This window comes from Panicum virgatum, chromosome 6K, assembly GCF_016808335.1.
Source record: "Panicum virgatum strain AP13 chromosome 6K, P.virgatum_v5, whole genome shotgun sequence".
NCBI lineage: Eukaryota > Viridiplantae > Streptophyta > Magnoliopsida > Poales > Poaceae > Panicum > Panicum virgatum.
Window position 1 is genome coordinate 12,402,665 of NC_053141.1, and position 26,318 is coordinate 12,428,982.

Below are 26,318 nucleotides of genomic sequence, written 5' to 3' on the forward strand. Positions count from 1 at the left end.
TACTTAATCCATGATTTGCAACAGTGGTGCTACAGTAACTATCCGCTAATTATTACTTAATCATGGATTAATTAGCATCATTAGCTTCGTCTCGCGATTTACAACCCATTTGTATAAAAAGTTTTATAAATAGACTTCATTTAGTACTCCAAATTGGCAAGATTCCTTCACAAAATTTTTTTGCGTTTACATGTAAAGAGAACTAAACAGAGCCTAAGTGACTTTGTTGCATCTACTGTTAATGTTACAAGGAATCTGCAAGCAATTCTTTAGCTGTAACTTCTCTTCAGAAGATCGTATGAAGTATAGCCAGAATACATCAATTGGAAGCTTGGGACAACCAAGTGGGAGAAAGCTAAATGAACTCTAAAAAAACAGATACAGACTAACAAGAAAAAGGTATTCTCAAAGAGGTTAACATAGTAATAGTAGCTGCTAGTAAAAATTTGCACGATTTTGCAACTCATGTTTCGGACAGAGTACTTAGACTCAGAGCACTAGTTATTTCGAGTTCACAACAACTGCGGTACACGTCATTGGACTCAAAAAAAGAAAAGGGTTCTGCTCTCTAAATGAAGTCAAATGTTGAACTAGGAAATGCTTTTTTTTTAACTAAGAACTAGGAAATGTTGGACAAGTCTAAAGCATGATCTTGGCACCTCCAGATCATCAAGAGGCTAAAAGTGGAATTGGTGTCACAGCACCCTGTATGCGGCAGAAAGCAGTCTTGATCCGTCCTTTCAGTGTAGCATTTTCACATTCAACATCACCACTCGTCCCATCCAAGTGTGCCACATCTCCATCGACGGATATGATAAATTTCCCTTCCTCTCCTACTTTAACATCACCAAAAAGAGACGCCATAAGAGAATACACTACCTTTAGTGCTACCCTTTCTGCATCTTCCTTGGTCTTTGCTGCTTCTTCAACCGGAACAACTTTTGGACCCTCACGGACTATGTTCAAGACCACAGCCACCACAGAATCAGACACCATGTCGCTAATGGGATCCGATGACCATTGCAGTGTAACAAAGCTTTCTGACTCTAGGCGAACTGTCACTCGTTCATGCACAATAAGTGTGGGAACATCAGATTCTTCAGTTGCTGGCTCCACGCTTTCGTATATTTGCTTCAGCCTGTACTTTATGACTTCAAAAGAACCAGAATAAGGGACCACAATGCGTTGAGTGATGTTAGCTGTAGATAACTGTGTGAACACTCGGAGATCTTCAGGAGCCATAATCTGATATGTGAATCCTTTTTTCACTAGTAAGCCACCTGACGACTCTCCATCTTCTGGCACGTTCTCTGCCAGCCTGCCAGTAGTCTTGGCCGTTTTCTCACAAGTGAAATACATCTCCACTGATTGGCAGTTCTTGGGAGAAACAATTTTGGTGTTTGTTCCATCAAACTGAGAAATAAGTTTCTGTTTAAGCCTTGACATTTCATTTGCTTCTCCATGTACAAGAATAATGTTGGGTGGCCGAAGTTCATCCAAAAAGTTGCTTGTCTGAGGGAAATCGGCATGAGCTGAAAAAGAGATATAGTGAACCTGCATATGAAGAGGAGCAGTGAGCCCATTAGCTAGCGTCACTTCTCTTGGCTCGTTGATAATGGTCTTTGCAAGGGTCCCCTCCACAACATAGCCTGGAATAACACAAGCATTCTTCTTATCCGTGCACCACTTATCAAAAAGCTGCCTAGAGAGACCGCTCTGAAGACCACCTGGGCTAGCCATCACCACTGAAGGACCTACATCATGAAAGTTCTCAATGCTATTCAAGGACTCAATATGCTTGAAAACAAAGGGATTGGATTGCGCAAACTGGTTCCGTATCCTTTCATTCATGGAGTTCATGTATGTCTGGTAGACAGCCATGCACCTCTTTGCAAGAGGGGAGGCATAATAGATTGGAATCTTATGGAGCTCTGGGTGCTTGGACCAATACTCATCAAGGATAAGCAACAGTTCTTGTGCTCTGCCAAGAGCAAATGCTGGGATAAGAACACGACCCCCCTGTGAAACAGTATTGTGGATGACCTCAGTAAAGCGCTTCTCGCGTACAATCCTGGGCTGATGTTGTTGTATGCCATAAGTTGACTCAATAATGCAAACATCTGGGGAGAACTGTGGGAGCTCAGCAGCTCGTAGGTGGCGGTCTTCTTCACGGGAGTAGTCACCAGTGTAAAGAATGCGCACACCAGCGATATCCACCATGAACATGGCAGCACCAAGTACATGGCCAGCAGTGTAGCACCAGAAACGTATGCCATTAACTTCCAACGTCTGGTGAAAATCGATAAGCTGTGCAGAACATTTAGATTAATAAAATTGTGTCTTCCCTGAATAAAATAGCCTTTGAATAATCAACAGCAGAATTCTGCATCTTCTTTAAAGATGAAATATAAGATTATGCTTTTGGGAGAGAAGTGAGCAGCTAAGGCATGCTGCACTAAGCAGAGCATCATGAGCAGTAGCCATTATAAGGACTGTTTCCCATTCAGAGCTGCACTAACAAAAGCATTTAAAAGGGTAAAACAGGTGCTAACATGATGAGGCAGAGTTAAAGGTAGAGATATCAAATATAATTTCACTATGGAAGCAAAAAAAAAATGATACACCATGCACATCAACAACTTCATCATCTTCAAGCACACATTCTTCCCGTCTAATACACCTGTTATGTGCTGGCTTAGTTATGTAACATGTTATGTGCTGGCAAGACAATAGCAATCATCCTCGCAAAAAAACCACAAGCAAGGACTTCGCTGCGGAAAGAGAAACAACCACAAGCAAGGGCATAGCATACCTCAATTTTCCCCATAGAGCGAGCAATGTCATTCTCATTATACAGCATATCCTCCACGGAAACTTTGCTGACTTTGACATAATCCTCAAGCAGCAGCTGGAAAATAGCCTTTGTGGCATGGGTCATAAACACCCTGCCCTTGAACGCAGTCTGCAGAAATTACCCAGGAAATTTCAGGCACCAAGCAGCATCATAGCAACAGTCTCGCAACACCTAATAGCACAAATATGCAGGCGAAAATTACCTTCTCCAGGAAATAGGGCAGTGAGGCGGCGTGGTCCAAGTGAAAGCTGCATTTTTTTGCAAATTATTAGGCATTAGGCATGCAGAGAGGCAGGGGTAAGTGGCCAAGTCAAAGGAGAGGGGGGGGGAGGGGGATTACTGACTGGGTGATGAGGAGGACGTCTACGGTGGACGGATCGATCTCGTCGAAGTAGGGCAGCGCCGCCATGCCGGAGTAGGCCGGGTGGATGCCGCAGTCGAACTAGCCGCGCATCGCAACAAAATTAAAGCACCAAACAGCAGCAGCGAATTGAAAAGCAGGTATGGTTTCGCGGCCATGGAGGGGCGGCTAGGGATTGCTTACGAGGACGGTGCGGCCCTTGAAGGTCATGTGGACGCAGGAGCGGCCGACCTCGCTGCCGGCGCCCAGCGGCGTGATGACCATCTGGTCGCCCTCCCGCGCGCCGGAGGCCCGGCGCTTTCCCGCTAGCGAGCCGCTCGGCGCGGCGACGGACGCCATTGTTTTCCAGCGGAGATTGATAGTTAACTTAAAAATAAGGCCAAGTTATACATCACATGGAGTTGATAGTTCATTACTCCCTCTGTTTCAAATTATAAATCATTTCAAAAAATTTAGAGAGTCAAACCATCTCAAAATTTGGCCAAAATTATAGAAAAAAATACAAAGATTTATGACATCAAATAGGTATATTATAAAAATATAGCTAACAAAGAATCTAATTATACTTAACTGGTATCATAAATGTTATTATCTTGTTATATAATTTTAGTCAAACTTGAAAAACTTTGATTCTCCAAAATTTTTGAAATGACTTATAATTTGAAACGGAGGGAGTAGTATGCAATATTACAGTTACAATCACAAGAGCCCTCAAGAAAAAAATATTGCAGTTACAAAACAGCATTAATAACACTGATGGTCCAATACAAGAGCTAGTTGTGATTGCGGTTCCTTTTTCACAAAAAGGCGAAATTCATGATTCATCAGATTAATTAAGGGTACACCTCTGACCAATACCTTTGATACAAAGCAGCTTAAAGAGCTTGGAATACTGTAGGCAGAATTCTATATCTATCACAGTATCAGGAAAATGAAACCAATTCATCATGTAGCATGACTGGCGACTAATTCTAAATCTATCACAGTATCAGGAAAATAAAACCAATTCACCGTGTAGTTAGGAGCGGGCTCAGGATTTGGGAGGTAGGCATTCAAAATTTCAAATAGTGCAAAAAAAAGATTTGACAGCCCAAAATAGATATTACTAGCACATAATTGTGTGCTGATGACATAAATTATTCATAATTTGAAATTATTCAACATATAGATAATAGACATACTGAATGATCAACAAATTGCAACGACATATTTTCACGATTAAATTCGTCAATCCCCTGCGCACCTTGGGCCTTGGTTCCTGGCTTCTTGAATCTTGGTCAGTTGCTTGTGCGAGTGCGACAGCTGACAGGACAGAGCGCAGCGAGTGCGCGTGTGCCCTTGAGCGGCCTGCGCCCCCCCAGGCCTGGGCGCGGGGCGCGCGCCTGCGTGGGGCCGGAGCCTGGGCGCCTGGTCGGCAGCGGCGAGGCAGCACAAGGCGGCGGCCGGCTGGGGAGACGGCAGGACGGGCGGACTAGGGAGAGCGGATTTTTAGCCGCGGGCGTCGGGTGCGCCGGTTATCTGGACGCCCACGGTTCCGCTGAGATTGGTGGACTGTCAGACCATCTACTGTATTTTTCTTGTATAAATAAACAGTGGACATGTATTTGATGGACGGAAGTCGATTTTTTGAAAGAACAGGTGGCGCGACTTTTGAGAGCCCATGTGCCGGAGCGGAGCTTTTGGAACACGAACAGAGGCTCCGCGATGATACAGAACATGGAGGAATTTTCTAGTCTAAGAATCTTAAACAGTACAATTATAATTTTTTATAGCACACCAGCTCACTCCAAACTCCAAAGTGCTGGTTTGCGATCCGGTTTCTTTCGACTGTTGTCTGTTGTGCGGTGCCCATTGCATCAATCACTGTTGACAACAGTAAAAAATTTTACCTATCAATTACTGTCGATATTTTTGTGTACATTGTGAATATTGGATATTTTTGTGTACGTGAGATGCATTGATTTTAGGTATGATCATAAGAATAAGACTGCATGATGATGCACTTATTTTCATGCATACAAAAAACAAATTAAATACTGATGCACTGTTGGTTTGGACACACAAAAAAAATCTAGCTTCTTGGTGTGCATGATCGATGCACAAATTATGTTTGCACAAAAACATAAAAATTACCTTGACAGATGCACACAATTTTTTGCACGGATAAATTATTACATCTATATGCATTTTCTATGCACAAAAAAATCTCAAATTTTTTTTGCCTGATATAGAGATGCACAAAATATCAAGATGCACATGCCTTTTCTTTCTCAACCCTATTTCCACAAAAGTACATACACACTTTTTCGTGCAAGAAAAAATGCGCACAAACCGATAATGCCTATACTTCGACTCACAAAATTTATGTTTCTTTATCTTGCAAATAATATAGAGAAACCTTTATTTTCAGCTGGACAGTGACACAGTTGATACATGATGCACACGCTCATGCATAGTTGGTAATGCCCCAAGCATCCTTGATGCACACATCAAATTGTATGTATATTTATATACAAATCACAAGCACAGCTGCACAAATCAAAATGTTCCAAAAGAGATCCGACACAAACAAGTAGAGGAGATCATTACAAAGCTCCGTAACATGATGCTCAAATAGAAAGCAAGCTAAATCAGAAGAACATGTGAAGTACATAAGGATGCACAATTAGGGCCCCTTTGGATTGAAGGATTGGCAAAGGATTTTTAGAGGATTCTGGTTCCTAAGGATTTTATCCTACACTATCCTTTGGTTCACAGGAAAGAGAAAGGAAATATTCCAGAGGATTTCATTCCTACAGCTAGGTTTTACGGGAAAATAAGCAAGAGCTCAGACCTCTTGGAAACTTTCCTGGCGGGAAAACTATTGCGATCTGCCGCGTCGCTAGCTTCTGCACCGTGCCGCTTTTCCCTGTCCGACGAAACGGTGTCCCTTCCCGCATCTTCCAGAGAAAAGAAACAAAGAGTTCCAGTTCTTGAAGCTCCTACACAACAGCGTAGCCATCCTCCCCATCGCCGGCCAAGCGAAATCTTCCTACGAACTTCACAGGCAGCCACTTCATACGTAGTGCAGGTCTATCGGTGGGCTTCTCCTATCTTTCAGGTACTCTCTTCCCCATCTTAAAAATCGATTTACCCCATTTGAGATTCGATTCGATTTTCCCCATCTGAGGTTCGATTCGATTTCCCCACATTTGGGAATCGATTTTCGTCCATCTGAGAATTGATTTTCTTCCATTTGAGAATCAATTTTTCCCATCTACGATTGAGTGCGATTCTCCCACATCTGACAATTGATTCTCCCCATCTGAGATTCAGTTTGATTTTGTTGCATCTGTAAATCGAATTTCCTTTACGATTTCCCAAACCGAGAGATTAGGGAAGGCTTTCCTGTATTGATATGCTATGATGCAATAACTTAGTCCAAGATGACCGTGACTGTCATATCAGTCAAAAAACTATCTAGTCCTACGTGCTATGTAATGATCCCACATCCGTCGTGCTATGCCATCTCGTTTTTTATTACCAACTTCTCTACAGTTATTGAATGCTTGTATATCATCATTATACATATGGTCTCCATCTGGCACATCAACAATCTGGTCTGGATCAATCTCCACATTTGAATTATTTGGCCAGAACATATCTCCATTCTGTAGGCGTATGAAGTTGTGTAGAACACAGCAAGCAACAGATATGTCAACTTGTTTGTTAACTGGGTAGTGTGAGCCAGTCTTGAGTATAGGAAATCTCATTTTTAATATGCCAATCGTCCTCTCAATATGGTTTCTGAGCTGTGCATGTCGAAGATTGAACAGCTCCTTGTAATCCCGTGGCCTTTGTTTAGCTCTTCCTTGTTCTTTTAGATGATATCTTGTCCCACGATATGGTGCAAGAAACTGCGGTGTGTTTGCATAACCAGCATCTACAAGAAAATATTTACCAGGAGGCACTTGAAAACCATGGTTAAGTGCATCATGTAGAACTCTTGCATCTGAAGCTGATCCCTCCCAGCCGGCATGCACATGTACAAATTTTAAATCAAAGTCACAAGCTAGCATGACATTCTGGGATATTGTTTGCTTTCTATTCCGATATGGTTCTTGTTGATCTAATGGAAGAAACATTGGTATGTGAGTGCCATCGATGCAGCCGACACAGTCCTAGATAAATTAAAAAAAAAGACACAATCTTTATACAGTAGTTTGACTTGGGGAAATTGAAACAATCAAATCATTCATTTGTTCATACCTCAAAGAAGGGGTGGAATTTTGGTTTTCTCAAGATCTGATGTGGGTGTAGGGAAGGTGGCCGTATGTATATGCATGTAAGTTGTGTAACTGCATCAAGCACTGCTCCGAAGTGCCGACTTATTGTTTCACCACTGTGTTGAAACTCATCCTGCAATGTCTCATTACTTGCATTTTTTGCTAGTGCATATAAGAATATAGCAACTTGCTCTTCTACTGAGACAGCTCTTGTATCAGCAAGTAGTTGCTTGTCACGCAACTTCTGTACCAAAGCATGGAAAACATGAACTTCCATACGAAAGTTCCTTTTGCAGAGACTCTCATGACCTGTTAAGATTTCATTAACACGGCAAGCCCCTGATAGTTTTGATGTATGTATGGGCTTCTTAGTAGATGATGGTGTAGCGAAAATGGCCTCTCATGCCATATTTCAATATAATGTTTTGGCGATTGATGACACACGCAACACTTGAACTAATGTGTTTGCTTAGATGATATACTCAGGCTTTTAGGTTCAAGTGATGACAAAGAGAAGAGAGGCGAAGCTAGGCCCGAAGGGCCGCCCCTACGGGGGTTCCGCTGAACCGACGCCAAGCAAATTACACACGTCGGTGCATTGACTTGAGCACGTCTGGGAGTTTTAGTATCACCGGATGAACCGACGTAAGGCAAAATGTACTCATCGGTGCAATGACAGAGATGGCCTGCGGGCTAGGGTTTGGCACCGGATGAACCGACGATAGGAAGTTTGAATACGTCGGTGCAATGGCAGAAGCAGACCAAGGAAAATGCATACATCGGATGAACCGATGATGCACCGGTTAATGGCGTCGGTGCAGTTGTCCAGAGAGTTTGTTTTTCAAGGATCAGAGGACAGTTGCACTCACCGGTTAAACCGACGCTAACATTACATACACCGGTCGATTGCGTCGGTTGATTGCCCGTACACGTAACGGCTAGTTTTCAGTGGGCAGTTTAGTATCACCGGTTAAACCGACGATGGCGATTTGGGGAGCATCGGATTAACCGGTGTTAAGCACATTTCTGGCAGCTTTTCTCCAACGGCTATATTTGGTTGTGCTGCCTATATATACCCCCAAGGCCGCACCATTTGAGTGTGCTGGAGTTAAAAGAAGTATACTAGAGCTAAAGATCATCTCCAACCACCATAGAGCTTCATTGTACATCATATAGGCTTAAGCACACTTGTGAGAGTGCTTAGTGCTTGTTTAGGCTTAGTTCTTGAGAGAACTAGCTTGAGAGAAAGTCTTGCTGCGGCAAGCAACTTGTGTACTCGTCGTGTGACCCTCCGACTTGGTGTGGAGTGGCAACGACACTTTGTGCGGGGAAGGAGGCCCCTACTTGGTGTTAAAGCTCCAAGATAGTGAAGACGGTGCCGTGGTGACGCTTCGAGATAGACGGTGGCGGTGACCTCGTCTTTGTGACTTGGCGTCACTTAGCCTTTGCTTGTCGGGAGCCTTGGAGGCGTGGCAAGACGGTGATCAAGCGAAGAGACTCGGCATCCCACTTGTTCTTTGTGAGCAAGTGGCCGTGGACGTAGGGAGGGACTTTGGTGTCCTAACCGAACCACGTTAAATCGTGTGTCTTGGTGCCTTCACGGGAGTTTGCATATCCTCTCCCTTACCGCTTTACTTACCGCATTACGTTTCCGCATTTACTCTTTCTTGCTTACCTTTACTTTCCTAGTTAGTTTGATTAGGATTGGCTATAGGTTGCAAGTCTTTTGGGGTAAGTAGAGGGTAGCATAGATAAACCTTAGTCATAACTAGCATGTGTAGGACGTGTTAGGTTTATCTTATGCAATTAGATTGAGCCCTAGGATAGAAAAGCGATTAGCGGATAGAAAAGCGATTAGCGACTCTATTCACCCCCTCCCCCTCTAGGGTCGGACACCCCGGTGATCCTTACAGATGGTTGCGATGAACTTCCCTCCAGGGTAGGAAGCACAAACAACATAAACTCATCGTCATTTTGTGATCGGCGTCGATAGTTTGGGTTCATGCCAATCAGAAACTGCAGTATAGATATGCAAGGGATAAGTCTGCTTTTAGTTTGTTGTACAAGTATCTACGACCTGATATGCAGGATAGACAAAGCAGGAAATAAATTATGAATGCATGAATATGTAATAGGAGATAAGGTCAAACTGCAGTAAATAGAGACTTATGACTTACCAAATGAAATGGTTGTCAGATCTCTTGCAATGTGTTGTGATGAGCTAAATGGCTCGCAGATATCTTGCAATATAGTTGTGACGAGCAGCTGGCTAGTTCTGAAGGCTGCAGTGCAAATGAAGGCTTGGTTCACCAGTACACATATATGTACGCAGTTCAACCAACGGCTAGCTTGTTGAATTGCGTACTCATGCCAACGGCTAGTTGCTTAAATTCAAAATATACATCCAAATTCCTTTGTGTTTCCTGTGGTGCTGCCAAAGGACTTGTTGTTACTAATCCTATATTTTTTATTGAGTAAATTTCACCAGCGGTCCCTGAACTTGTCCCGAGTTCTCATCCCGGTCCCGGTACTCTCAAAATGCACGTCTAGGTCCCTGAACTTGTCCCGAGTTCTCATCCCGGTCCCGGTACTCTCAAAATGCACGTCTAGGTCCCTGAACTTGTCCTGAGTTCTCATCTCGGTCTATGAACTTGCTAATCTGTTTCATATAGGTCAAAACCTCCATAACATGCGCTCCAAACAGTACGATTAAGTGAACTGATAGGTGGGGCCCATATGGGAGTCACACCTCTCCCTTCTCCCTCTCTTGCTCCCAACGTCGCCGCACATGGCCATGGCCATGGCCATCTTCAACCTTGAGAATGGGGAAGGGGGCAGGCTCGGGCGAGGGGGTCGCCGGCTCGCCGGCCGGGGCGGCGCTGTGCGGGCCTGCGGGCGCTGGACCGGGACCAGGACCGGAGCGGGGCTCGCCCGCCAGGGCGCGCCGGCGGTGGTGGCCATGGAGGGCGCCGCCCTCGGGGTGGCACGACATCCACAGGGAGCGGGGTAGCCGAGGGTCGCGTGGGACGACGGCCTTGACGGCAGCGCGCTGGGTAGGGAGGGCGTGGGGCCGATGGAGGGGCGGCGGGGATGCGGGGTCCGCCGTCGGCGTGGCCAAGCGGCAGTTGGGGCATGAACGAGGACCGGGGTGGCGCAGAGCTGAGGTCCATCGTGGCAGCGCAGGCGCACGGGTGGCGACGAATGCTAGGGGTGGGGTCCGGCAGCGCCCATACAGAGGGAGGAGGGAGAAGGGAGAGGTGTGACTGCTATATGGGCCCCACCTATCAGTTCACTTAATCGTACTGTTTGGAGCGCATGTTATGGAGATTTGGACCTATATGAAACAGATTAGCAAGTTCATGGACCGGGATGAGAACTCGGGACAAGTTCAGGGACCTAGTGCATTTTGAGAGTACCAGGACCGGGATGAGAACTCGGGACAAGTTCAGGGACCTAGACGTGCATTTTGAGAGTACCGGGACCGGGATGAGAACTCAGGACAAGTTCAGGGACCTAGACGTGCATTTTGAGAGTACCGGGACCGGGATGAGAACTCGGGACAAGTTCAGGACCGCTGGTGAAATTTACTCTTTTTTATTCCCATAGGATAGGAGAAACATGACACCCCATTTCCTACATTTTTTCTATCCCTATGTTTTTCCTACCCTCCAATCCAAAGGGGCCCTTAATTTTGCTCAATCCCACACAAAAATCAGATTGACTTCCCTCAAATTTGAGCTAGATGACAAAATGGCGAATCAAATTGGGGAAAGCCAACATGCATGCACTGGTTTATGAGAGTCAGTTGAGAGCAGGAACTTCGTATATGGTAATAAATAAGACAAGTACATGAACAAGATGCAAAAGGAAGGACACCATCCAACAGAAGAACATGAAAAAAAATCAGTAATCGCAAATGTGTGCCTTCAAATTGGCCTGGCCAGTGTAGCACCTGCCGCAACGCTTGCATGCCCACCACTTCTCCAGGTGTTTGTGCAGATGTGCATCTTCTTCAACCAGGTTGCCTGCTTCCAGGAGTACCTGCGGGTGCACTCCCGCCGTTCCCTCATGCCGGTTCCTGCGCCTCGCCGGCGAAGGAGACCTTCCTCTGGCGGGCACCATGGCCACAACACCCAACCGCCGGCGAAGAAGGGAGCGCTGCGTCGGCACCGGCGAAGTGGAGGGCGAACCGGCGCCGCCTTGCCGGCCACGAACCCTCACCGAGCTTCTGTGCGCGGCCGAAGTTGGCGGTGGCCGGCGAGGACATGCGTGCCGGAGCCACGGCGAAGAGGCCCGGCTCCCCCATCGGATCACGAGGCTCCAGTCCACCAGCGCGAAGCCATGCGCGCCGTTGGTATAACCGGCGCACCCGACGCCCGCGGCTACTCTTAATTTCCTGCGGACTAGGGCATGGCACAGAGTTCGGGCCGTGCGGACTCTGACGGCTGGCGACCCGCCTGCGGCTCAGCGCGTCGGTTCCTTTCTTTCTCCTGTGACTAGATGGCCAAATGGACTGGGTTAAATAGGCTGCACTAGATACGATACGAAAAAACACGACCATAACACAGCCCAGGCCATTACCAATAGGGTCAGGGTCAACACGACGGGTCTGAATCGAGACTCTGACCCATAGTGTTGACCCTGACTCGACACGACTAATGGGCTCAACTCGATCCGACCCGACTAATTTTGGAACCCCCCAGCCCAGACCCATTACTCCAGTCCATTAGCCGTTGGAGGAGCCTGGCCCGGGTAGCTGTTGGAGCGGCCTACTAGCCGTTGGGCCGCCGGCGCCGTGTGGGTATATAGCGTCGCGGTGCTGGGTGGGGGGCAAACCCTACCCCCTCTCTCTCAGTCTCTCACTCTCTCGTCTCGGCCGCCTCGACTCACTCCAGTTTCCCCTTCCGCTCAAATTTCGCCGCCGTCGCCGCCTCGACTCGCTGGTGCTCCTCGACCTCCTCCTCTCCGGCCCGCCGCCATCGGCCGCGGCCCGCGGGCACCGATGGCCTGCAGCCCGGGCCATCTCGTTTCCTCCTCCCTGGCCGACCTCCTCTCCTTGTCTACTCTCTTCCTCTAGATCTAGACCACCTCGTCTTCCTCTTATCCGGCCGGTGCCTGGCGGTCATCCGCCGCCGCTGGGCTTCACCCGGGCACGGCACGACTCTTCCTCTTCATCCCCGCCTCTCCGTCCAGAAACCCTAACCCTAACCCTAGTGGCCTAGTCCGTCGAGTAACTAGAGCACCGGAGCCTTGGGACTTGTTGTCGGTCGAAACCCACCGGCGAGCAGCGACAGGCAACACGAAGAGCCGGGAGGTCGCCGTGGCGCTGTCAGGCACTGCTCCCTCGTCGACGGCCCGCAATTCCGTCACGCGCCCGGAGATTATGTGGAAAGCCGGGCATGCCACCTGACCTATACCCGATCAGGAGGGTGCGAACGTGCTCCAAACAGTTTCCTGCATACAAAGACACATGTAAATGTAAGTCCGAGCCGTGGTCGGCTCCCCGGGACGACTCTTGCATCGGCTTTAAAGAGCCGATCGAGTCCCGGTGTCAGATTGGATCTGTATCTATCCGGATATTGAGGAATAAAGCAAATAACTATAAAAACTGCTTCAATTAAATCTAATTAATCTAATCTACGATGGTAACAGCTTCACTGCTAGATCGGAACATCCTACACGTGACTAGGCCTAATGAACATAACAGACGACTAAACCACAACCCAAAACAGAGGCCTAAGGACTAGCAAGAGCCGATTCCCGGAACAATCCCTATCAAGGCTAAGATAAAGCATCTATTACACCACCGGATCATCCAATCCGTTTGCAAGGCCTAACCTAGCAGATATTACGCCAACTCTTAGGATAAGAGCAAACCATAACAGATTAGATCTACTAGACATAAAATAAGCAGGGTGTTGCCTCTGTGCAACTAATTCTATGCGACAAGAACTAGCATGAGATTAAAACGTGACTGCACAGAGACAACATGATATTCGTAGATGAGAAGCAACGAAGCACAACAGATCTACTAAAAGCCATGCTACGAACATCAGGATAACTAGCATTATTCGCCATAAAAAATGCTTCAGTACGAGTAATACTAAGGTAAAAGCAAGAACAATACTGCCCTGATCGCAAGAAGCGATCAGGGCAGCATGACGCTTACTTGGATGAAACCCTAGGATTAGAAGTGGTGATGCGCCGAGAGTTGTTGTTTGCGAGACGTGATGACGCTCTCTTTTTTTGAATAACATAGGGTACATATTTATAGTCCGGAGACTTGGGAAACAATCTAAACTAATCTTGTCCCGATCGGACTCTATCTCTAATCTTAAACTAAATCTAAGGGTACATGGCCCATGTGGCCCAAATGCTCACGCAGGAGCCGATTTACAAGTCTTCTTCAATCTTCTGTTTTAAGCACATCTTGCTTTCGGCTCATAAATTAATCCTGTTAATTTATGGCGATAACACATGCCCCTGGTTTTGGCAATGATAGTTCCAAAACCAATCCGTCGCTTCATCTTCCCCTTAATGCTCATTAAACACACTGCAACCACCAAGGAAGACGCAACGTCTCTGCAACTGGCTCCTTGAAGAACGTGAAAACTGCCAATCTGCCTTCCATCTTTTCACTATTTAATCTCGCCCCGAATTGGCTCTTCTTCACAGTAAAACTCCTTCTTTCTCCCAGAGCCAGCACCGTAGAAACCCTAATCCTTCAACACCAGCAATGGCGATCTCCTCTTCCTCCGGCTCCAACTCCTTTGGAGATTCCTCTTCTTCTTCTTCTTCTTCCCCCTCTTCCTCTTCTTCCCTTTCCGCCTCCTCCATTGATCCTATCTCAGAGAGCCGAGAGCCGACCCCCGAATGGGACCCAACAGCAGCCTACGAGGCGCTGGCTCCTCTGCACTGGGACGCAGAGGAGTTCGACTTCGGGGTCGCCTCCGAGGAGGACGAACCCACAATTGAGGGAGAGGAAGACCTCCAGTTCCTGTTCCAAGAGGAACTGGAGAGCAGCGAAGACGACGCCTTCTCCTGGGAAGGAGCCGACTCCTCCGAAGAGATCGGCTCTTCTTCCAGCGACGACACGGTGGCAGGAGGAAACCCCCACCAGTTCCTCAAAGCCCCCACGGAGGTTAGCGAAGAGGGAAGCAGCAGCGGCGGCGGGCGAAGTAGCAGCAGCGCCGAGGACGACGGCAGCAGCAGCGGCGACGACGGCGATGACAACGACGACGACCGAAGCCCGAAGCGCCGTAGGAATTCAGACACCTACGACTGGTAGATGTAGGTAGCATTGTAGGGGTAGAATTACAAAGCCGAAGGATTATTTCCTTTGTAAAATCGGCTTTCCTTGTAATGATTTCGTATCAATGAAATCAATTTCCCTTAATTCCGTGTGTCTTCGTTTACTTCCAAAAAGCCGATGGCAACGCATCAGGCTTCTATAAATATCCAAGAGCTGACGAAATTCAAACTAGAAGCAACCCGCACAAGAATAGAGTATCACTTCCAACTTGAACCGAACCCGACGAACTCTCAAATTCGAGCGCAATTCGAAAACCAAACTCTACAAATCCGAGAAAGAACTCTCCAAGCATTCGGAGTTCGAATCAGAACCCACAACAACTAAACCTCGAGTCAACAGATCTGAACCATGGCGGATTCTGCAGCTCAGACGACAAGCTCTGCAATCGATGATGCGGCAATCTGCAGCCGGAAGGTAATATCCGGCCTAATCCTTTAGTTTCCTTCAGGTCACTAAGCTTCTGAAACTGAAACTTTGAAACATGACACCATACGCATACTTCTGAATTTCTGAACTTCAAGTGTCAGACATCTTTCTGCCGCATCCCTCTAATCCAAAATCTTTCCGTCTTGGCCCACAAACCCATGAAAACCCCATAGATTTGATTTCTTGTGAAGCAAATAGGATCCCTTTTGTGAGTCAAGACATTGATCTGAACCTCTGGGCCGACTGCTTGAGAGCCTGGCCTAACCCCCCTGAGAGTTGGATTACATGGTACAGCAGAGTAGCAAAAGCTCACATGCCCTTGTGGCAAGATTTGAACATAGCCGATGCACTTAGCTTATCACTATCACCCCTTGACAAAGATGAAAATCTTCTGAAAACCATCGGCTACTTCTGGTCTGATGCTCTGAACTGCTTCCTCTTTGGTCATGGACCCATGACCATTACTCTGCTGGACGTTACCATGATCACTGGCCTAGACATTAGTTCTCATAATCCTGCTGCTCACAAAATGGCAGAAGTCCCCTTCAAACTTTCTTCCAAAGTCAACTGCACAAACTGGGGCACATATATGAATCAGCACATGAAAACAAAAGGTCCAGTGACTGAGAAGGAACACACAGCCTTCCTAAATCTTTGCCTAGAGCACTTCATCTTCTGTGGTCCTTCTTTAGCTCCAACTAAGAACTATCTTCCCTTGGCCTATCACCTGGCCCATGTCAATCACACCGGCCTAGGCAAACTCTTTCTTGGAGAAATTTACAGATATCTCCATTTGATGACATATAACCTGCTTAACCACAAGAAATTGAGAAATGGAGGCCCTTGGTGGTTTATTCAGTTGTGGGCACAACTGTACTTTCAGCACCATATTCCCAACTTCCAAGGCCTGACCAAGAACTCTTTCCCTGATGAAAGTGGCAAACCAATTAGATTTACTAGTTACGGCCAAGCTTTATTCAGCCTTCCTGGCAGTAAACTAAACTCAGCAGATGCAGCAAATTGGTTCAGAGTCTTCTACAAAGGACTAGATAATCCTCTCTACTTCCCATTTACTGAATCTGAATCCTTTGAGAACCCAACTGCCTTCAGATTAGATAACTTTGCCGATGACGACAACACTCGGCATCTGTACTCTTTGATGATTCGACCTGGCTTCCTCCCTGTTGGCATCAGCACCTCTAATAGAATTATCAAGCCAGGTTATGAATCTTACCAACCAGTTATAGCAGCTCGGCAATTTGGCCTAGGACAGGTCTCTCCCCACTTCCATATTCACCACTTGGTGGAGAGCAGAGTCGATCTACCTGACGGTCTCACCAGTTCAAGATGCTACAGCATGTTTGATGACCTCCACATCCCAATACCAGCCGATCTGTCCTTCACCTCTTCATCAATCGGCTTTGATACTTGGTGGAACATGTGGAAAACTCATGTCTTCAGAAAAGCTCTAGGTCCTCGACTGCAGCAAATCGATCCTGAATACGTAATCCCCGAGGAAGAGGTACTGAATTTATGCATTTCCCCTTTCTAGATCATCCATCCTTCCACTTGTCTAATTCCTACTCACCCTGCTTGCAGCAACAAGATGGTCCAGAACCAATGACCAGCAACGGGGAACCATTCCACTTTCTTCCAACTGCCCCTAATGTACTTTTCTGCAAGGGATCACCAACAATGAAGAAAGTGATAATGACTGTTAAGCCAGACTTACTTCAGTCGGCTTCCAAACGAAGACAAACTCCTGCAAGCGTTGCCCCCCCCCCGAGTCTTGACCAAGAAAAGGAAGATAATCATGAGGCGAGTGATCAAGAAACCAGCACCAGCTTCTCCGAGCCCATCAGAGTCCAACACCAACCAGGTAACTCATCTTTCTAAAACTTCTTCTTCATTTCATATATATGTACTCTGGTTGACTGCAATTCTATTTCCAGGACGTAGCTGAAGAAATCCCCAATGCAGAAAACCTGGAACAACATGAGATGACTGCAACTCCTGATGCACTAATAGAGGCAAACGGGGAACTAGCTGATACAGTCGATGTTCTTGATGTCAACACAAGCTCTAACAGGACGATTGCTCCTGAACTGCCCAATGCTTCTACTTCAGAACAGGTAATATTACAAAACCAATTTTGAACCAGCCGATAGCTTCATAAATGCACATTCTTCTAACTCCAGACATGTCCATAGGGCTTTGATATTTCAGGTTTGCTTTCCTTTGACCCGGCATCAATGTGTCTGACTATCCCTGGAGCAGAAACACCATCTTTGCAGAAATCGGCTAATTTGGCACATCAGCTTCATCTCATCAAGGATCTAATATCTGCTCCACTCACTGCTCTAGTTGGCGATTCCAGTGAAATAAAGAACATCTTCGAGCAAATAGAACCCCAACTTCCAGAGCCATTGCAAATCAAGCTTTGGTCAGCCAGCAATCTTCCATTCTTCCAGGTAGAAGTAAACAAAGCACAACAAAGAATAGAAGCACGTCGCTCTCAAGCTTCTCTGAAGGTTGACATTGCCCAAAAGTTCAAGGCCCTCAACCAGAAGAAGGCAACTTTAGATACCAAAGCTGATGTGTCTGCCAATATGAACCGACTCGACCTCCTGAAGAAGGAACTGGCAGAACTCGAAGAAAATGTCTGCACCACCAAGGAACTTATCCAGGCCGAGGAAGCTTCCATTGCAAACTCCAAACAAGAAACCCAGGGAATAGCTGAGCAGATACAAACAGAGTTTGCAGAGATAAGCACCTTGAGTCGGCAGATAGTAACAGGCGATGACAAGGACGACGAAGCAATCATAGCACGAGCAGATACCGTCCGCACAGAAGCCATCCATGCCATAGAAGAATTCCTGAACCAGTAGATAGGCTCAAGAGACAATTAGTACTGCCTGTTAACCTGAAACTTGTAATTGTTTTAAAAACATCTTAAGTCGACGGTTGCACATCGGCTGTTCTCGCTTCCCATATATATTTTTTTTACTAGCCAACTCAACGTGTTGGCCTTTCATTCATTATATATTCTTTTTTACCGGCCAACTCAACGTGTTGGCCTATATCTCTCTTTTTTTCTTTTTTTTTACCGGCCAACTCAACGTGTTGGCCTATCTCTCTTTTTTTTACTGGCCAACTCAACGTGTTGGCCTGTCATTTTTTTACTGGCCAACTCAACATGTTGGCCTGTCATTTTTACAGCCAGATGGATCTCATCGGCTCTTGTTACTCGCTTTCCCACATGCTCGGGAAATACTTCTTGAGGTGTTGACCATTGATAGCGACAAGAAACTTGACACCATCCAATTCCTCGAGTATGTATGCATTCCCAGGCAAAACCTGATCAATCTTGTACGGCCCGTGCCAAGTTGGAGACCACTTGCCATATTTTCTATCTTTAGTTTCCAATGGTAATACTGTCTCCCAAACCAGTAGCGTACTTTGCCAGCCACGCTTGTTTCTCCGCGTCTGCTCCAGAAGCTCCTGGGTTTACCATCTGCACGGAGCGTGTTGGATTGACGCTGTCAGGGATGTAGGCGGACGTGTAGCCGTGCGAAATCTCCTTGGGTGGCTCGGTGAGGAATTGGCCTTCTCCAGGATCACCGCCGATCTTGTGGACAACGTAGATCGGCGAATTTTGTGGTTTTGGAGCCGCAAATGAGAATGGCAATACCGGTCTAGAATGCAGTGCAGCTTCCTCTGTGTGACTCCCCAGGGTTGGCCCCGATGGAGAATACTGGTTCTTGATTATCTCCTGGATGACGCAATGCGCCATGCGCTCGAGTTCGTTCATCGGGCTCTGAGAGTGCCGATGAAGCGCATGGGCCACCATGTAGTTCATCTCCTGACGCATGGCTCTGGTGCGCTCTTCTGATGGCACAGACAGATCTACATTGTCGAGAGCGCCTTCTGGTGAGAACCCCTTCCACCTGATGCGATGGTTGCGAGTCCTCTCAAAAGAGCCAATGAGATTGGCTTCCAGCAGAGCTTTGATCTCATCATACTTCTTCTTGTGTTCAGGAGAGAGCTCTTCATATGTGACGGGCTTGGGAGCGGGTTCTTGATCTTGAGCTCGAGTCATTGTTGCAGTGGACGTTGTTGCCGAGAAGAGTCCCACTGGGCGTGCCAGAATGTGTTGTCGGACGAAACCCACCGGCGAGCAGCGACAGGCAACATGAAGAGCCGGGAGGTCGCCGGGGCGCTGGCAGGCACTGCTCCCTCGTCGACGGCCCGCAATTCCGTCACGCGCCCGGAGATTCTGTGGAAAGCCGGGCGTGCCACCTGACCTATACCCGATCAGGAGGGTGCGAATGTGCTCCAAACAGTTTCCTGCATACAAAGACACGTGTAAATATAAGTCCGAGCCGTGGTCGGCTCCCCGGGACGACTCTTGCATCGGCTTTAAAGAGCCGATCGAGTCCCGGTGTCAGATTGGATCTGTATCTATCCGGATATTGATGAATAAGGCAAATAACTATAAAAACTGCTTCAATTAAATCTAATTAATCTAATCTACGATGGTAACAGCTTCACTGCTAGATCGGAACATCCTACACGTGACTAGGCCTAATGAACATAACAGACGACTAAACCACAACCCAAAACAGAGGCCTAAGAACTAGCAAGAGTCGATTCCCGGAACAATCCCTATCAAGGCTAAGATAAAGCATCTATTACACCACCGGATCATCCAATCCGTTTGCAAGGCCTAACCTAGCAGATATTATGCCAACTCTTAGGATAAGAGCAAACCATAACAGATTAGATCTACTAGACATAAAAGAAGCAGGGTATTGCCTCTGTGCAACTAATTCTATGCGACAAGAACTAGCATGAGATTAAAACGTGACTGCACAGAGACAACATGATATTCGTAGATGAGAAGCAACGAAGCACAACAGATCTACTAAAAGTCATGCTACAAACATCAGGATAACTAGCATTATTAGCATGAGATTAAAACGTGACTGCACAGAGACAACATGATGTTCTGTGTGTTTTGGTTGAAAAATTTGAACTTGGCATGATTTTGAGAACTGATGAAGATGTTACTTGATGGATAGTGCCTGGGTCGGCACTAACCCTATGGGTTAGCCGTGCTGATGGGCCGGCACGGCACGACTAATTCTTAGTCGTGTCGTGTCTGGGTCGACGCCCAGGCACGCAGTGCCGACACGGCACGACACGACTAATTAGTCATGCTGAATCGTGTCGTGCCTAATCGTGTCGTGTTACATAGGGTTAGGTTCGGATCGTTTCGTGCCGACCCATTTGGCCATCTATACCTGTGACCATGCCCCGTTCCGTTGCATGCCCGACACCTTTGGTTTCGGCACCACGACCGACTCGCGTCCGCCGCGGTTGGGCTGCAGTAGCGCGCGCACCTGACCTGGGTGGGTGGATCGGGCCCGAACGGACGGAAGGAGGCACGGACCTGCTGGCACCGAGCGGTTGGTAGAGGCTTTTTTACATGTATACCATTATAAAAGTTGGTCCCGACGTCCATACCATAAAAAATTCGAAAACACCTATGTACCATCACTTTTTTTCGTTTTGAGTTTTGACCTCTATACCATTCCATCCACCATCCATTAGAAGTTAACAGATTTGGAGTTCTGACATGTGGGCTAATCTAGTAAAATGACCATTTTGCCCCATTCTTATTCTCATGAGCACCACATCCTCTGCTCTTCCTCTGCTCTGCCGCCGTCTCCTCCGCGGCGTCCTCCTCCTCCACTAGCTCGGCCGCCACATCCTGCTCCGCTGCCGCGCGAGTGTTGACGCTCACTAACGACCATTTCTGAGCGTCAATATTGCCATAATAAATGGATGAACTTGCATTTCTTACACTCACGCCACTAATAAATCACCAAATTCCACATGTCCCTCTAGATTTTTATGAGTGCAGGTTTTAGTTGAAAATGGAGGACAATCATACCCTTTTTGGCCAAGGAGCAAACACTGACCAATCAGATATCGCCACACGAGCTTCACATGGATCAAAAGGCCACCAGAGAAGAAATTCAACAGAACAAGGGCCCAAACCACAACCATTAACAAGTGGACACTAGAAGCAGCCCAACCGAAGAAGGCGAAGGTCGGTGGACCCACTGGGAGCCCATGGGCCGACCAGCCCATGGGTCTCACAGCCTTCAGGTTTCTATATGGCAGCTCCTCATTGGATGATGAAGTCGGTTCAAGAGATTCCATGCCCATTTCCCGGCCGAGCAAAGAGTGGCTCCCCTCTATAAATATGAGGGGAGGGGCTCCACTTCAAGGTGTGATAGAATTGGTGAAGAGCTACTTTCTCAAGATGTAGTTCATCTCCACTTGTAGAGGTCTTAGGACTAGAGGAGTTTAGGTTCGAGTCTGAAGCATCCCCTCATAAGAGGTGACTTAAATGTGATACAAATATCAGTCCCAGGAGGCTGATACACATTTATTACATCAGATGGTACATTACCGTACAAACCTCCGAGGAGGCGGACACTCAATACAAACAATAATAAGAAGTAAAAAGGATACGGTGATACACCAAAGCACGATCCACATGGGATCCAGCTCGGGCTCAGAGTATCGCGCCAGCAGAAGCATCTTGCAGAGGGCCAACACCACAAGCAAAGTTGGGTGCGGACGCAACCTCTACTCGACGTCTTCAACAACGAAGTCCGGATCTTCCTCTGAAGAAAACCACAAATATATATCGGGTGAGTACAAAAGTACTCAACAAGTCCAACCCCACCCACGAGGGGGGGGTAACACAGATATGCACAGGATAAATCAAGGATAAGGCTGAGGTTTATTTGCAGTAAGGCTAGATTTTACACATGCAAGGGTTTATTTTTTAAAAGAGTTTTCCCAAAGCAGTTCTTTAGTAACCGAGTAATCAGTGGGGTTGATCCTTCACAAAGGATCCAAGTTTTAAATACTACCGGACTCCTCATCCGCAATAGCTCATGGCACATCTACCGGACACCTTCCAAAAACAACTCACACCATGGAACCACTGAGGTTTAACCGGGGCATAAGTCACTATGACCTTATACCTTCTCCTCGATCACCCGTTACTCTCAGCTCTCCTGATGGCTATCAGACTAACTAGTGGGGTTTATGCTAAGCCGTTGCCACACACAACGGTTTAGTGGTTTGCACGATAGTTGAGTTAGACAAGATGACACATCAACTCCGTCCTTAATTGCGACAAGATGGATATCTCCCAACCTTCTTGCTCAACCACATCGGTACGAGCCTCCAACATATGACAATCCACACAGGGAATGCCATTCATCCATCCCATCTTAACATTTTATTCTTTATAACACAATTTCCCTTTTCTCAATACTCATGCATTTTCCCTTTTATAAAGCATGTTGTAACTATTTTTGAGTGTAATAAAACGAGTACCGGGTCATAAGCGGCGCTTTAGCAGCGATTAACATCCATAACGAATAAATCATATGTAGACGTTAATCTAGGTGGTCAAGGAATGGTTATAACAAATCAAGGGGTGGCTATCCAACCATGTTTCAGCAATAAAAATATATGCAATTTTATAAAATAGGCCAATAGGTTGTGTTTATAAAACTGGGTTGAAATATGCAAACAAAGGATGAGATTGAACTTGCCGTTCACAAAGCCTTCCGGGAAGCCCCGATCGAAGTACTGTCCTTCGGGTTCGGGCTCGCAGTACTGGTCCTCGGACACCTGCTCGTGGTACTTCTCGTCGACGGGTTCTCCCTCGGTCACTTCGTGATCTACGGCACACACAAACAAACACACAATAAAGAAAAAGAAATAAAGATTTTATCGTCGAGCTCGAATCATGAACAACTTAAGAAACAATGGTAGAAAGAATATTTTGGGAGATTTCTTAATGGCATGGCCAAAATTATGTTAGAAATGGTGTGGTAAAGTTTCGAGACAAACGGAGGATTTTTGGCGCAGGAAATGATAGGCCGAAGAGGGGTTTAGGGGTTAAATAAGGATCCGAGGGCCTATTTGTAATTATTTCTGGGAATGACAGGACTTGAATAGAATTTTGGAAAAGGTTCGGGCTACTCTGGAAATTAGGCAGGGACCTACTCATAAATATTTTATATAGTGGAGGGCTTATTCATTAAAAGAAATAAGAGAGGGCTTCTTTGTAATTATTTTTGGGATGGCAAGGACTTGATTGGAATTTTAGAAAAATATTCGGGCTACTCTAAAAAGGGCAGGGGTCTATCTGGAATTAAGTTTATATGGTGGGAGGGCTAATTATTAAAATAGAAAGAAAAAAGAGTTAAAAGAGTGGGAGGGCCTTTCTGAAAAAAGAGGAAAAGGGGAGGGGCCACAGGCAAAAATGCCCTGTCTTCTCCTTCCTCCCTACCGAAACAGGGGAGGGGAGGGTTTGGCGGCGGTGGCACCCGGCCGGCGGCCCTAGGGGCGCGGCGGCGGCCATGGAGGAGGGGGAAACCAAAAGGGGACCCTGGGGATTCGATTCCCCCGCTCACCACGTGCTGAGGCGGCGTGAGGAGGCGGGGCCACGAGGGCCGGCGGCGGCGGGCAGAGGCGGCCGCGGCGGCGGCGCTGCAAGGCCGGGGAGGGGGTGCGCGGGGGCTGGGCGGGTTGGTGGAGGAGCGAAGGCGCGCGGAGGGGCCTATTTATAAGCTGGCGAGGGCGGGGAGGAGGGGCGCGGGTGGCCGGCGAGGACAACTAGCTCGGCGGCCATTAATGACGTGGGGCCGCTCTGGCGTCGCGGAGCAGGGCGGTAGCGCTAAGGCAACGGCATGCAGCATGGTCGGTGGCGCGTAGCGGGGTGGGGCGGCCTAGGGGAGGTGCAGCGCAGTGGGGGGCGGTGGTGGCCGGCCGTGCCGAGCTCTGCTCAGCGGCGCTGTGCGGGCGGCTTGCCGAGGCGGGCAGAGGAGGAGATGGGGGAGTAGGAGCGGTTGCGCAAGTGGAGGAGGGGTGGGGGCCGGTGCTCGGCGTCGAGATCAGCTCTGCTCTGCCGCGCGTGGGAGGAAGGAGGAGGAGGGAGAAGGAAGAAAGGGAAGGGAGAAAAAGAAAAGAGAAAAAGAAAAAAAGAAAAAAAGAAAAGAAAAGAGAGAGGGGAAGAGAGAGCTACCGGCGCGATTCGTGGCGACGGTCAGCCACGCGCGTGCTGCGCGGCTTCGGCGGGAAGCAACGCGCACGTAAAACAGGGAAAGGAAACAGAGAGATGGGATGGGATTGGTACGGGTGTCGAAACGGTGGATCGCCGGGAAAGATTTTGGGACATCGGGAGTTTGGACAGAAAAAGATTTAGAACGATTTGAACTCAACGATGGAAAAGATTTTAAAAATTATTTTTAGCGAGTAATTTATTTCGGTGAATTTTCCGGGATGTCACAGAGTCGTAGTTTGAGGTCTTAGAGTCTTCATGCAGAGTCTGGTATGTTTTTTACCTTCTCTTTATGTAATTCTCTGTGTTTGTACTAGATGCTTATTTATTCTATTCGGTATTTTGGTTCATATGCACTTGTTATGTATGTGATTCTTCTTGTGAGTTATGATTGTCTTAAGTAATTCATATGCATAGGCTAGTCTGTGTATCATGGCTTTGTTTCATCTTCCTTAATTGTGCGCTCTAGAACTAAGGCCCCGGATAGACAAGGGTGTCCTTGCGCAAGGCTAGAGTGGTGCTTGTTAGCGCAGGTGTGGTGCCTAGGTTGATGACCACGTTTGAATGCAACTCTATCCTACGGTTTGTAGAGGTAGCCAGAAGGTGGTGACAGCCATGTTCGAGTCCTAATAATCCTCCATGTTCGGATAGAGGGATAGGAGGTACATAAATCTGTCGGATGTTTAGGTTCCTTCTGTTCATCTGGATGCGGTCTCTATAGTCCATTCATCAGGCTTTTCTCTTGCGTATGAACGACTCAGTTCGGTTTGCTCACGAGAGTACAATAGACTATGGCTCTAGTTACCCTTGATCTTGCTCTTTCCTCTCCAATGTCCTAGACATATTATCTAGTTGTGCTTGCATGTTCACTACCCCTTTTACCATGAATATTATCCTCCTGTTCGGATCATTGACATTAACCCATGGTGGTTCCTCCTAACTTAACTAAATTCTATACATCGCCGCCTTCCCTGTGGAAATATAAATGACACCCCGGGTTACTCTCGGATAAAATGCTACGGCGGTACTCCGTGCACTTGCGGATTTATTCATGGCTCATGAAATACCTGCCACTCCATTGACATCTGCGGACGTCATCGCTGATTTCCAGTGGTGACGTTGGTAGGCGTCAACAGCGAGGCTCCCCGTCGGGGCCGTGGCCGCCGCCGCGCCTTGGCCCTCAGCCCACCGCCGCGCCATGGCCCTCCCCGAGCTCCGCCGCCGGCGCGGGGCGCTGCGGTTGTGCGCAGGAGCTCCGCCTCGGGCGCTGGGCGCCGCCGTTAGGACGGCCATGCAGCCGAGGCGAGGCCCGCCGGGGCGGGGCGGGTACACGGCGCCGCCGCTAGGATGGCCGTGCGGTCGAGGCTGCCACGGTGAGGCCCATCGGGGTGGGGCGCTGCGCGGCGCGGGCGTAAGGCGCCGCCGCTAGGACGGCCGTGCGGTCGAGGCTACCACGGCGGGCCGCCGCGTGGCGCATGCGGCCGCGGCCGCGGCGAGGCGCGGTCAGCACTTGGAGCGGTCCTGCGGCGTGAACGTGAAGCCGCCGGCGACGTAGCGGCCCTGCAGCCCGTCGGGGCGCGTCACGAACCTCCGAAATCTGAGTGGCAGCCCCTTCCTCCGGACGGGGCTCGCGCGCCGGCGACTGCGGCACGGACACCCTGCAGCCCTTGCTAGTGAAGGGTGCCGCCTGCGCCCCCTCTGGTTCAGGAAGTAGCCGCGCGAGTTCGTGGCACCCCACGCCGGCGTGGGCGACAATGGTGAGGCCCGTCGGGGCGGGGCTGCCGCACGGCGAGGGCGGTCGCGCGGCCATGGGGGCCATGGCGAGAACGGCCGGGGCGGGCAGGGCGGCCATGGCGCGGCCAGCGAAGCCCTGGCAGGGTGGGAGGTAGAAGAAGATGACAAGTGGGTTCCATTTGTCATTAAGAGGAGAGAGTTAAGCAATT

The 26,318-nt window shown here is 48.0% G+C and overlaps 2 protein-coding genes across 2 annotated transcripts; both read right to left on the bottom strand.

The window, feature by feature from the left end:
* Positions 1-400: 400 nt before the first annotated feature.
* On the bottom strand, positions 401-3,572 carry LOC120711782 (cleavage and polyadenylation specificity factor subunit 3-I-like). The gene is made up of 5 exons (XM_039997422.1): positions 3,399-3,572; positions 3,199-3,296; positions 3,057-3,102; positions 2,813-2,962; positions 401-2,307 (listed from the first exon to the last, which is right to left on the bottom strand). The coding sequence occupies exons 1-5, from the start codon at positions 3,552-3,554 to the stop codon at positions 670-672; spliced, it is 2,088 nt and encodes a 695-aa protein (XP_039853356.1). The 5' UTR covers positions 3,555-3,572; the 3' UTR covers positions 401-669.
* Positions 3,573-5,947: 2,375 nt separating this feature from the next.
* On the bottom strand, positions 5,948-7,856 carry LOC120711783 (protein ALP1-like). The gene is made up of 2 exons (XM_039997424.1): positions 7,464-7,856; positions 5,948-7,375 (listed from the first exon to the last, which is right to left on the bottom strand). The coding sequence occupies exons 1-2, from the start codon at positions 7,755-7,757 to the stop codon at positions 6,671-6,673; spliced, it is 999 nt and encodes a 332-aa protein (XP_039853358.1). The 5' UTR covers positions 7,758-7,856; the 3' UTR covers positions 5,948-6,670.
* Positions 7,857-26,318: the final 18,462 nt, after the last annotated feature.